General features: G+C 43.1%; 1 protein-coding gene across 12 annotated transcripts in view; it reads left to right on the top strand.

Annotated features, from left to right (window-relative positions):
* LOC129851138 (zinc finger SWIM domain-containing protein 8-like) overlaps positions 1 to 8514 on the top strand; it is a 39788-nt gene extending 31274 nt beyond the window's left edge. For 8 of the 12 annotated variants that reach the window (XM_055917509.1, XM_055917492.1, XM_055917475.1 and 5 more), the window contains exons 20-23: positions 114 to 317; positions 483 to 602; positions 1083 to 1261; positions 8210 to 8514. In XM_055917509.1, the coding sequence (XP_055773484.1) occupies positions 114 to 317; positions 483 to 602; positions 1083 to 1261; positions 8210 to 8413 (707 nt within the window). In that variant the 3' untranslated portion in view covers positions 8414 to 8514. The remainder of the gene's footprint in view (positions 1 to 113; positions 318 to 482; positions 603 to 1082; positions 1262 to 8209) is intronic. The other 4 variants (XM_055917535.1, XM_055917542.1, XM_055917526.1 and 1 more) reach the window with 1 other exon arrangement.
* The last annotated feature ends 4500 nt before the right edge of the window (positions 8515 to 13014 follow it).

Raw genomic sequence — 13014 nt, 5'->3', positions numbered from 1 at the left:
CTTAGCATGTTAGCTGATGTAGTTGATGGATCACATTCAACAGGAACAACTTTAAAGTAAGGAAACATTTACTTGATGGATGTTTTATAATGGGCTCTCCATGGCACTCTCAGGAGCCGCGTCTTTTTCCTCTTTCTATCCAGTAGGTGGCGTCCACTCAGGCGCCACAATCCAGGCCATTCAGGGGTCATCTCTTCCTGGTATGTCTTCCCAGCCCGTCTCATTGGTCAGCGCCCCGTTCCCGTCTGAAGACGAGCAGCATAGCCAGCCAATCAGCCAGCAGGGTCTTCACTACCTGCACTCAGCCTACAGAGTTGGTGAGGAATATACCTATGCTTTTAAGTGTCCATGATAAGATTCTCTAGATGTAATACTAGATGGTATAGGCACTGTGAATATCAGTTCTATCATTTGCGATTGTTATGCTTTCTATTCAAAGTAATTGGTGTTAACTGTGATATTTAACCCTGACTCTTTGATAGGCATGCTGGCTTTGGAGATGCTTGGAAGGAGGGCTCACAACGACCACCCCAATAACTTCTCCCGCAGCCCCCCATACACAGAGGATGTCAAGTGGCTCCTGGGCCTGGCTGCACGGCTAGGTGAGAAAGGGGCAGGGATGAAGAGGGCATCTTGGATTCTAGTAGTTTCATCTATTAAGGTGTTTTGGGAAAAGAGGGAAATATTGATTTGAAGTATTTATGCACAAGCATCATAACCCTCTGGTGGTTTAAGAAGGCGAAGACTAGAGTTGAATGCTAAGTAAGACACACGAACATATCGATATCGGAGAACTGAATTTTCTGTGTATGTTGATAGGATTCTACTGAAATGATTCTGCCAGAATTCAAAGTATAACATACTGTATCTTTGATTTAAATTGTATTTTATTTTATTAGGATCCTCATTAGCCGACCCCAATTGCGACAGCTAGTCTTATTGGGCTTAGAGACAAATTACTTTACAATTTACATACATTTTAATACATTAACATGTAGTGTCTGTGTGCGCATCTGTTAGCCATAGACTTTTGCTAACTGTCAGCAAAGCGTAAATGCTCACCATTCTCTCATCCTCTCCAGGTGTGAACTACGTGTACCAGTTCTGTGTGGGTGCGGCTAAGGGTGTGCTCAGCCCCTTCGTCCTTCAGGAGATCATCATGGAGGCTCTCCAGAGACTCAACCCCGCCCACATCCATGCCCACCTCCGCACACCCGCCTTCCATCAGCTTGTGCAGCGTTGCCAGCAGGCCTATCTACAGGTAACACCAGAGCCCAGGCCACAAACGACCCCTAGACCAGGGTTCCCTAACTGGCGGCCTGATTTTATTTGGCTCCCCAAGTTTTTTTTTTATGAACATAAATAAATTATAATTTATATTGTTGTACATAAGACTGTAAAAACAACAGCAAATCAGTTTAGTGATTTTAGTTTTGGAAATCTGTTCCAAAGTATTCCAACACATAGTGGCTTTGGAAAGTATTCAGACCCCTTCACTTTTCCCACATTTTGTTACGTTACAGCCTTATTCTGGAATGGATTTAATATATTTTTTTCTGGGGCCGCCTAAGTGGTGCAGCGGTCTAAGGCACTGCATCGCAATGCTAGCTGCTTTACTACAGATCCTGGTTTGATACCGGGCTGTGTCACAGCCGGCCACGATCGGGAGACCAATGAGGCGACGCACAATTGGCCCAGCGTCATCCGTCTGTGAGCTGAAGCGCAGCTGGGTCATGTAGCAAGACAATGATACAAAACACAATCAAGTCTACATGCAAATGGTTAAAAAGCAACACATTTTAAGTTTTGGAATTTCCTAGTCAAAGTGCAGAACTAATCCTTATTGAAATGTTGTGGCAGGACTTGAAACAAGCAGTTCATGCTTGAAAACTCACAAAAGTCACCGAGTTAAAGCAGTTCTGCATGCAAGAGTGAGCCAAAATTCCTCTAAAGCGACGTGAGACTGATCAACAACTACAGGAAGCATTTGGTTGCAGTCATTGCAGCTAAAGATGGCAATTATTTTTTCACAAAGGTTAATTGAGTGTTGCATAACTTTGTTAATAAATAAAATAAGTATAATTTTTTTTTGTAAACTCACTTTCCCTTTATCTAATATTAGGTTTTGGTTTCACGGCACTGTAGTTGAGTGCTACAAACTTTTGTAAAGGGAGACTCCGGAGTGCATCCACTGGATGATAGCCTGCTCTGATGGGGAAGCGGCTAACAGGCTGTGACTGTTGCAAAGCTGAAAGGCATGTTGGCCTCTGGAGATTCTGCGCTAGCTCACATGCACATTTAATTCCTTGCTGTGGTTTGAGTCACTGTCTTTCTGCTTTCAACAAGGCTAGATAAAACCGATGTGTGGGCTTCAAATCCTCAAAATGCACACTGCTTTATGAGCGTAAACATAGGAAGAGGTGTTGTGTGTGACTATCTGCCCCAGTTTCAGCTGACTTGCTCCACCACCTGCATGATGTGTTCTTGCTACACACTTTCACAAATGCGCCGACACATTTGTTGTCAGCTGACCGTATCCGCGTGACACAGGCTCTCCTCCTCTTTCTCATCAGGCAGTTAATGAGATGAGGTATCTGATGGGTTGTACTCAAGCGGGAAATATACCATGACTGACAGTGAGTCATCTCCTCAGTCACAGGAGAGGAATTAATTCCATATGTTGGGTGTCATTATGGATATGTTCACCCGAAGAGGCTGGTGGGAGGAGCTGTAGCAGGACTGGCTCATTGTAATGGCTGGAATTGAATAGAGGGAATTGAGGCAAATGTGGTTTCCATATGTTTGATATAGTTAAATGTGTTCCAGTCTTTACAATGAGCCCGTCCTCCTATAGCTCCCCCACCAGCCTCCTCTGATGTTCACCAACTGTCTTTCTCTGGAATTGGTTCCTCATCTCCCTTAGAACACATCCTGCTCAAATTAAGCTCCAGTAAATGAGGTCAAAATAGTAACTTTTAAGGTTCTCCTATTGAACTTAAAAGAAATCTCCGCACTCTCCCGATCAATGCATCATTTTCCATTTATTTAGGCGTCAGACATTCATCAGAGCTTACAAAAACACACAATGACAAAGGCCACATACAGGTAATGTGTGTCAATGCAATCAGACATGATGAGCAACACCTGTGTACAACACAAATGCCAGGAGGCACATCAGTAATCATTTATCTCAGAAAATGTGTGACTTGATTGAGACAGTAATAAATAAAAAAATATATATACTTTTTACATAATTTAACATTTGTTATGTAGTCTTTCCATAACTCATAAATGCTTTAAAAAAGTAAATGGGAGTTAAGACGAGGAAAAACCTCCAAATGAAATAAAAATACAGAAGGGGGGGTCTATGGGAACTTGTAAGAGGGTGTCAGGTTTAAGAACCATCATAAATGACAGGAACCACATAATGCAGGGGGGGTTAGGGGGAAACATATTAAAGCATGACACTCATGTCAAAATTATCATTAAGCCTTGATGGATGTAAAGTGCCAAGCATATGAATCCAAAAGAGTTTCCTTTGGCACAGCTTTTTTCCTCTGGATGAAGGTTAAACTTTTTCAATACCCTGAAATTGTGAAGATTTGTTAGTGGCAGGCAAAAGGGTCATTTTCATCATTACACCTTATGGTGCTCTTGCTCAGTCTTTGCTTAAGGCGCCTAGAGATTTTCCCAACATACAAAATACCACATGGGCAACATAAGATGACAATAACATTCGTGGTGTTATATGTAATATAATGATTACAGATAGTCCTGAATTAATCATGAATAATGATTGAGAAAGTTAGACATAAATATCATACCCCCCAAAATTCTAAACTGTCTTGGTGGTATGATATTTATGCCTCTTTATCACTCATCATTATTCACGATTCATTCAGGACTATCCGTAATCATGGTAGCAACCACACTAATGTAAACTCTGCAAAAAAAGAAAATGTCCCTTTTTCAGGACCCTGTTGTTCAAAGATAATTTGTAAAAATCCAAATAACTTCACAGATCTTCATTGTAAAGGGTTTAAACAGTTTCACATGCTTGTTCAATGAACCATAAGCAATTAATGAACTTGCACCTGTGGAGCGGTCGGTAAGACGCTAACAGATGGTAGGCAATTAAGGTCACAGTTAGGAAAACTTAGAACACTAAAGAGGCCTTTCTACTGACTCTGAAAAACACCAAAAGAAAGATGCCCAGGGTCCCTGCTCATCTGCGTGAATGTGCCTTAGGCATGCTGCAAGGAGGCATGAGGACTGCAGATGTGACCAGGGCAATACATTGCAATGTCTGTACTGTGAGACGCATAAGACGGCGCTACAGGAAGACAGGGCGGACAGCTGATCGTCCTCGCAGTGGCAGACCACGTGTAACAACACCTGCACAGGATCGGTACGTCCTAACATCACACCTGCAGGACAAGTACAGGATGGCAACAACAACTACCCGAGTTACACCAGGAATGCACAATCCCTCCATTAGTGCTCAGATTGTCCGCAATAGGCTGTTGTAAGGCAGGTCCTCACCAGACATCACCGGCAACAATGTAGCCTATGGGCACAAACCAACGGTCGCTGGACCAGACAGGACTGGCAAAAAGTGCTCTTCACTGACGAGTCGCGGTTTTGTCTCATCAGGGGTGATGGTCGGATTCACGTTTATCGTCGAAGGAATGAGCGTTACACCGGGGCCTGTACTCTGGAGCGGGATCGATTTGGAGGTGGAGGGTCCGTCATGGCCTAGGGCGGTGAGTCACAGCATCATCGGACTGAGCTTGTTGTCATTGCAGGCAATTTCAACGCTGTGCATTACAGGGAAGACATCCTCCAGCATGACAATGCCACCACGCACAGAATGACCAGTATGGCTGATTTCCTGCAAGACAGGAATGTCAGTGTTCTGCCATGGCCAGCGACGAGCCCGGATCTCAATCCCATTGAGCGCGTGGGTGAGGGCTAGGGCCATTCCCCTCAGAAATGTCTGGGAACTTGCAGGTGCCTTGGTTGAAGAGTGGGGTAACATCTCACAGCAAGAACTGGCAAATCTGGTGCAGTCCATGAGGAGGAGATGCACTACAGTACTTGATGCAGCTGGTGGCAACACCAGATACTGACTGTTACTTTGGATTTTGACCTCACCACCCCCCCCCCCCTTGTTCAGGGACACATTATTGCATTTCTGTTACTTACATGTCTGTGGAACTTGTTCAGTTTGTCTCTGTTGTTGAATCTTGCTATGTTCATACAAATATTTACACATGTTAAGTTTGCAGAAAATACATGCAGTTGACAGTGAGAGGACGTTTCTTTTTTTGCTGAGTTTGGAAACATGACTCCAAAATGACACCAAATTATTCACCATTCATTTCTATTGGCCACAAAATAATCTGAAACCCAACCAAAACAAACCGCAAATGCATCCAACAAGTTTGTAGAGTCACAAGCTTGATGTTGCCATTGCGTGCTAGGAATATGGGACCAAATACAGAACTTGACTAATTTTGGTCTCCTAAAATGGGGGGACTATGTACAAAAAGTGCTGTAACTTCTAAATGGTTCACCCGATATGGATGAAAATACCCTCAAATTAAAGTTGACAGTCTGCTCTTTAACCGCATAGTCATTGTATCATAAAAAAGTGTCACTGTCCCAATACTTTTGGAGTCACTGTATACGCTTTAGGGTTAAATGTGGTTATACGTGTAACATAGCAGTTTCTCTTAGTTTTCACACTTTTGCCCGGCAACTCTTGGCGTACTGGAAAGAGGAACCTCCGTCGAAGAAACTCTGTTTCATGGCTGTAGCCCTGTAAACTTAATTGTCAGTGGAGTGACTCAGGCGTCCGTCTACAGAATTGACTCCTAGGTAAACCGTTTTAAGTGCATTAGGATGCAGTAAGCTAAAATAAGTGTTATGGTCTGCCTTTTTGATAGAGGTAGGTGATGAGGTTACCATCAGAGACCATTATTCACATATCTAAAAAATGTTAATATTTCTAGTCACATTCTATGGAGAACTTGAGATCAGGGTTTATATAATTTGAGAAAAGAAGTTCATTATGTTAATCCTGACTTTCAGTCCAAATGTACAAGATATCATCAATATATCTCATATTGAAATTAATGTCTGAAATTGCAGCAGTACCATAGGGCAGTGTCTACCCTTTTGAGTCATACTCCATTAAACCGCACCATTGTGAGCAAATTGAAGCGCTCTCCGTTTCCCGTTAATAATTTATCAATTTAAACTCATTAAGATACAGAATTTGTCCTGAGAGGTTAAAAAAAATAAGCACCTGCTCAAGGCTGGGACTGAGAATGCACTGCACTGGAGATGTGCGGAATTCTCATCACGTCATTAATGCCTTCAAAGGCTTACCCTGAGATGAAGGGATGTGATTAAATTAACAAATGTAAACCTAGTTAAAGGTGGCTCTACCAATATACAAAAGTATGGACACCCCTTCAAATTAGTGGATTCTGCAATTTCAACCACACATGTTGCTGACCGGTGTATAAAATTGAGCACATAGCCATGCAGTCTCCATTGGACAAACATTGGCAGTAGAATGACCTTACTGAAAAGCTCTGACTTTCAACGGGGTACCGTTGTAGGACGCCACCTTTCCAACAAGTCAGTTTGTCAAATTTCTGCCCTGCTAGAGCTGTCCCGGTCAACTGTAAGTGGCGTTATTGTGAAGTGGAAACGTCTAGGAGCAATAACGGCTCAGCCGCGAAGTGGTAGGCCACACAAGCTCACAAAACAGGACTCCCGGGGGCTGTGGTGCATCAAAATCATCTGTCCTCGGTTGCAACACTCACTACTGAGTTTCAAACTGCCTCTGGAAGCAACGTCAGTACAAGAACTGTTCGTCGGAAGCTTCATAAAATGGGTTTCCATGGCCTAGCAACCACACACAAGCATAAGATCACCATGCGCAATGCCAAGTGTAGGCTGGAGTGGTGTAAAGCTTGCCGCTGTTGGACTCTGGAGCGGTGGAAACGTGTTCTCTGGAGTGATGAATCACGCTTCACCATCTGGCAGTCCGACGGACGAATCTGGGTTTGGCAGATGCTTGGAGAAAGCTACCTGCCGGACTGCATAGTGCCAACTGTAAAGTTTGGTGGAGGAATAATGGTCTGGGTCTGTGTTTTATGGTTTGGGCTAGTCCCCTTAGTTCCAGTGAAGGCAAATCTTAATGCTACAGCATACAATGACATTCTAGTCAACTCTATGGCAACTCTGGTTCCCAATGTAAACTCTGTGGCAACAGTTTGTGGAAGGCCCTTTCCTGTTTCAGCACGACAATGCACCCATACACAAAGCGAGGTCCATACAGAAATGGTTTGTTGAGATCGGTGTGGAAGAAATTGACTGGCCTGCACAGAACCCTGACCTCAACCCCATTGAACACCATTTGGATGAATTGGAACGCTGACTGCGAGCCAGACCTAGTGCCCGACCTCACCTAATGCTTTTGTGGTTGAATGGAAGCAAGTCCCTGCAGCAATGTTCCAACCTCTAGTGTAAAACCTTCCCAGAAGAGTGTAGGCTGTTATAGCAGGAAAGGGGGGACCAATATTGCCCATGATTTTGGAATGAGATGTTGGACGAGCAGGTGTCCACATACTTTTGGTCATGTTGTGTATAACACTGGTAGTGGACCACATATGTTTATCTATATTCCCACCAAACACTATTGTTCAATTCAAATTGATCCCAAGTCCCTATGTACTTGTGTAAATCTGAATGGATTGGTATTCGCAATGTTCATATTCTTGAAGAACGTAAGCTCTTGGTTTGAGACCACAAAATCAACCAAAACTGCTAAATAGCATTTCTAATAGCTCTATATTGAAAATACTTTGAAGAATAGCTGAGATTAAAGTATTTATTCACTTTCTACCTGGTTTTATGATTTGTCATTTAAGTTCAGACTTGAGTATTTTTCATTAAAATGAAAATGTATAACAAAGAACACCTCCCGAAACCCAAATTTGGGCCATGACCCACCAGTTGAGAAATTACTGCTCTACAAGTTCATTGGGGGTAGTAGGAGGTAGGGGTTGGTTTAGGATTTGGATGCCCTGTCTGTGACTAACATTGAAATAAGTAGTTAAGTAGATTACCCTTTGGTGCCCTGTTTGACTCAGTTAATCTGCTCCTCTGTCCCACCCGTCATCCCCCACTGCAGTACATCCACCACCGGCTGATCCACCTGACCCCGGCCGACTACGACGACTTTGTCAACATCATCCGCAGTGCCCGCGGGGCCTTCTGTTTGACCCCTGTGGGAATGATGCAGTTCAACGATGTGCTTCAGAACCTGAAGAGGGGCAAGCAGACCAAGGAGCTGTGGCAGCGCATCTCTCTGGAGATGGCCACCTTCTCCCCATGACTGTGAGGGTAGTGGAGTGGGAGAGGAACGACGCTCCCACCCCACAAACCCGCAGCCCTGTCGAGCTCTGTCTCTCTCCATCGACCCTTGGCTCTGCCTCGAATGCTCTCCCCATCCGCCATACCTGGCCTCTCCCTGACCTGACGTCAACCCTCCTTGTGTATCTTGATGTACATACCCTACACAGCACACAGGCAGCACAATCAACCCCCATTCCCCACCCTTTTAGATGTCATAACTGTGTGAGACGCAGAGCTTTGTGGAAAGCTGAAAGGGAATCAGCTTATGTAGTGTTCTGTGTCTGTTCGTGACTGAATTTTATCTCCCATTATCATGGTTCATGTCTCTGTGTAACTTCCTGTAACATATATTCCCCCTCATCCTCCCAACTTTCCTTCCAGAAGCAGTCACGAAGGAGTGCTTTTTGGTTGCTTGGGGCATATAAGTTGTCATTTATTTTGTTGTTAGTTGGTTATTTTATTGAAACCACTGAGTAAGTCAGATTCATACTGCAACATTCCACTGTCCTGGGGGGAGTTAGCCTCCACCAGTCACTACGGATCTGAATTTTGGGTATTCTGACAGTGTTTAAACAAGAAAGTAAAAAAAAAAGTAGACAAAAAAAAGTTTGTTGAAATAATAAAATGAAATGTAATATGAAAATAGTAACCTGAGTACGGGTGAGGATTCTTTTTGTGTTTTATCTTTTTGATATTTTGAATGATGTGTATGCAGAGAGGAATTGAGAATGAGAGAGTGTAATGTGAGTGTTGTGTGGGTTCCCTTTTCCGATTCAGCAGTTTGAGGTTTTGGGTCTGGGAACACGGGTGTCTGGCTGGACCAAACTCATTAGCCCTTTTTGAGTGGGTCGAGTGCAAGTGGATGGCCTTTTGCAAATCTCAAGTACAATCATCCAATCAAATATCAGGATCACATAAAGGATGAGTGGACATGATATTTACATGCCCTACACATCTAGAATCATAAAAGTGCTATGCTCAGAAAGGCTTATGTGCAGACTGGGTTTCCAGGTTACATCCATCAGCTGTTACTGTGGAATTCATGTCCACTGTCCATTGATGTTCTATAGGGGGCGTTGTCAGATCCCTGTGTTCCAAACCTGCACCCTCAACCCTGCTCTGGAGCTCACGGGTGATGTGACTTAGTAGAAAATGTACTGTGATATTTTTGTATTCCTCAGTGTAGCTTGGTTGGGGGAAAAAAAGTATATATATAAATTGTGCTGATTGCAAGAGGTTGTAATTTAGAATAAAAGAAAAAAGGACATAAAGCAATACTGAAATGTAGAGTTTACTTAATAAAGGTTATTGAAAACACAAATGTGTTGTCATTTATTTTGTGGGTGGAAAGTACAAAAAATGGACACTATCAAATCAAAATTGATTGGTAGCGTACACAGATTTGTAGATATTGCACGTGCAACAAAATGTTGGTTTCTAGCTCCAACTGTAGTAATGCCTAGCAATAATTTAAAAAAAATACATAATCCAGAGACACAAAAAAAAATCAGAACAAGCAATGTCAGTCGTGTGTGTGTATTTGGAAAGTATACAGACCCCTTGACTTTTTTCACATTTGTTACGTCACAGCCTTATTCTGAAATGGATTAAATGATTGCACAATTGGCCCAGCGTTGTCTGGGTTTGGCTGGGGTAGGTCGTCATTGTAAATAAGAATTTGTTTTTAACTGACTTGCCTAGTTAAACAAAGGTTAAATAAGACTTCCTGGAGCTGGCCGCCCGGCCAAACTGCGCAATCGGGGGAGAAAGGCCTTGGTCAGGGAGGTGACCAAGAACCCGATGGTCACTCTGACAAAGCTCCAGAGTTCCTCTGTGGAGATGGGAGAACCTTCCAGAAGGACAACCATCTCTGCAGCACTCCACCAATCAGGCCTTTATGGTAGAGTGGCCAGACGGAAGCCACCCCTCAGTAAAAGCACATGACAGCCAGCTTGGAGATTCCCAAAAGGTACCTAAAGGACTCAGACCATGAGAAACAAGATTCTCTGGTCTGATGAAACCAAGCTCGAACTCCTTGGCTTGAATGCCAAGCATCACGCCTTGAGGAAATCTGGCGTCATACCTACGGTGAAGCATGGTGGTGGCAGAATCATGCTGTTGGGATGTTTTCATTGGCAGGGACTGGGAGACTAGTCAGGTTCGAGGGAAAGCTGAACGGATTAAAGTACAGCAAGATCCTTGATGAAAACCAGCTTCAGAGCACTCAGGACCTCAGACTGGGGCGAAGGTTCACCTTCCAACAGGATAACGACCCTATGCACACAGCCACCGCAGGTGTGGCTTCGGGACAAGTCTCTGAATGTCCTTGTCCCTGACTTGAGCCCGATCGAACATCTCTGGAGAGACCTGAAAATAGCTGTGCAGCGGTGCTCCCCATCACACCTGACAGAGCTTGAGAGGATCTGCAGAAAAGAATGGGAGAAACTCCCCACATACAGGTATACCAAGCTTGTAGCATCATACCCAAGGAGAATCAAGGTTATAATTTCTGCCAAATGTGCTTCAACAAAGTACTGAGTAAATGGTCTGAATACTTTTATGTAGATGGGATATTTCCGGGTTTTTTAAAATACATTTGGAAACTTCTAAACTTGTTTTTGCTTTGTCATTATGGCATATTGTGTGTAGATTGAAGGAAAAAAAACAAATCCATAATAAAATATCCTAAACTTTGAACATCCCACGAAGCACCATTAAATCCATTATAAAAAAATGGAAAGAATATGGCACCACAAATCTGCCAAGAGAGGACTGCCCACCAAAACTCACAGACCAGGCAAGGAGGGCATTAATCAGAGAGGCAACAGAGAGACCAAAGATAACCCCGAAGGAGCTGCAAAGCTCCACAGCGGAAATTGGAGTATCTGGCCATAGGACCACTTTAAGCCATACACTCCACAGTGCTGGGCTTTACGGAAGAGTGGCCAGAAAAAGCCATTGCTTTAAAGACAAAAATAAGAAAACACGTTTGCTAAAAGGCACGTGGGAGACTCCCCAAACATATGGAAGAGGGTACTCTGGTCAGATGAGACTAAAATGTAGCTTTTTGGTCATCAAGGAAAATGCTATGTCTGGCGCAAACCCAACACCTCTCATCACCCTGAGAACACCATCCCCACAGTGAAGCATGGTGGTGGCAGCATCATGTTGTGGGGATGCTTTTCATTGGCAGGGACTGGGAAACTGGTCAGAATTGAAGGAATGACAGATGGCGCTAAATACAGGGACATTTTTGAGGGGAAACCTGTTTGTCTTCCAGAGATTTGAGACTGGGACGGAGGTTCACCTTCCAACAGGACAATGACCTTAAGCATACTGCTAAAGCAACACTTGCATGGTTTAAGGGGAAACATTTAAATGTCTTGGAATGGCCTAGTCAAAGCCCAGACCTCAATCCAATTGAGAATCTGTTGTATGATTTAAAGATTGCTGTACATCAGCGGAACCCATCCAACTTGAAGGAGCTGGAGCAGTTTTGCCTTTGAAGAATGGGCAAAAATCCCAGTGGCTACATGTGCCAAGCTTATAGGGACATACCCCAAGAGAAAGGTGGCTCTACAAATTATTGACTTTGGGGGGTGAATAGTTATGCATGCTCAAGTAGTTTTTTTGTCTTATTTCTTGTTTGTTTCACAAAAAATATTTTGCATCATCAAAGGCATGTTGTGTAAATCAAATGTTACACACCCCCCAAAAAATCTATTTTAATTGCAGATTATAAGGCAACAAAATAGGAAAAATGCCTTGGGGGTGAATACTTTCACAAGCCACTGTATGCATACATGTGTGTAGATTGATGAATAATGGTGTGTAAAGATGGTATATGAATAGAAAAGGTATGTACAGTAGTAGTTATATAGGATGAAGTGGGTAAAATGGTATGTAAACATTGAAGTTACCAGTGTTCAATGACTAAGGCAGCAGTCTCTAAGTTGCAGGGTATTGGGTGGAGGCTGGCTACTGTTGAACAGTCTGATGGCCTTGATAGAAGCTACTATTGAACCACAATTACTCTAAATCAGAAATACTGTTTTTGTCTAAATCCTCTGACCACTGACTGGCAAAATGAATTTGTATGATTGATGTTAATTTACAAAAATTATATATTAAAAAAAAATGCATGCTACAGTATGACCAGGAGAGGGAGCTATAGGGCAATCTATGATCAAGTTCACCAGCAGCCTGGTTACAGTGAGTTTATTTTCACACTTAGTTAATTATCTTCAGTTCTATGTGGTGTGGAAATAGGGCATACAATGTGATAACTAATTGTGTTTTTGAGTATTTCCCCAACAATTAGCTTTCATGGAAGGGTTCCCAAATTAGACGTTCAGACAATGCGGTTCACATCGGAATACCCAATGTTTTAGTTGCTACCTGCTCAGACGCCAAAGTTAGCGTTTTGTCAATATTTTGTCATCACTTTGATGACCCAAGTAAAAGGATTAGCATACCGGAATAAGCTCGGCACTTTTGCCCCTTATGCACCTGTGAGTTAAAAGTAAGCCTGGAAGAAGCTCGGGGTGTTCTGTCGGGACAAGGGTATCATGAAATATATCA

This window comes from Salvelinus fontinalis, chromosome 1 (genome assembly GCF_029448725.1).
Source record: "Salvelinus fontinalis isolate EN_2023a chromosome 1, ASM2944872v1, whole genome shotgun sequence".
NCBI classification, from domain to species: domain Eukaryota; kingdom Metazoa; phylum Chordata; class Actinopteri; order Salmoniformes; family Salmonidae; genus Salvelinus; species Salvelinus fontinalis.
The sequence above is the reverse complement of the archived record's forward strand: the minus strand, read 5'-3'. Positions and strand labels throughout refer to the sequence as shown.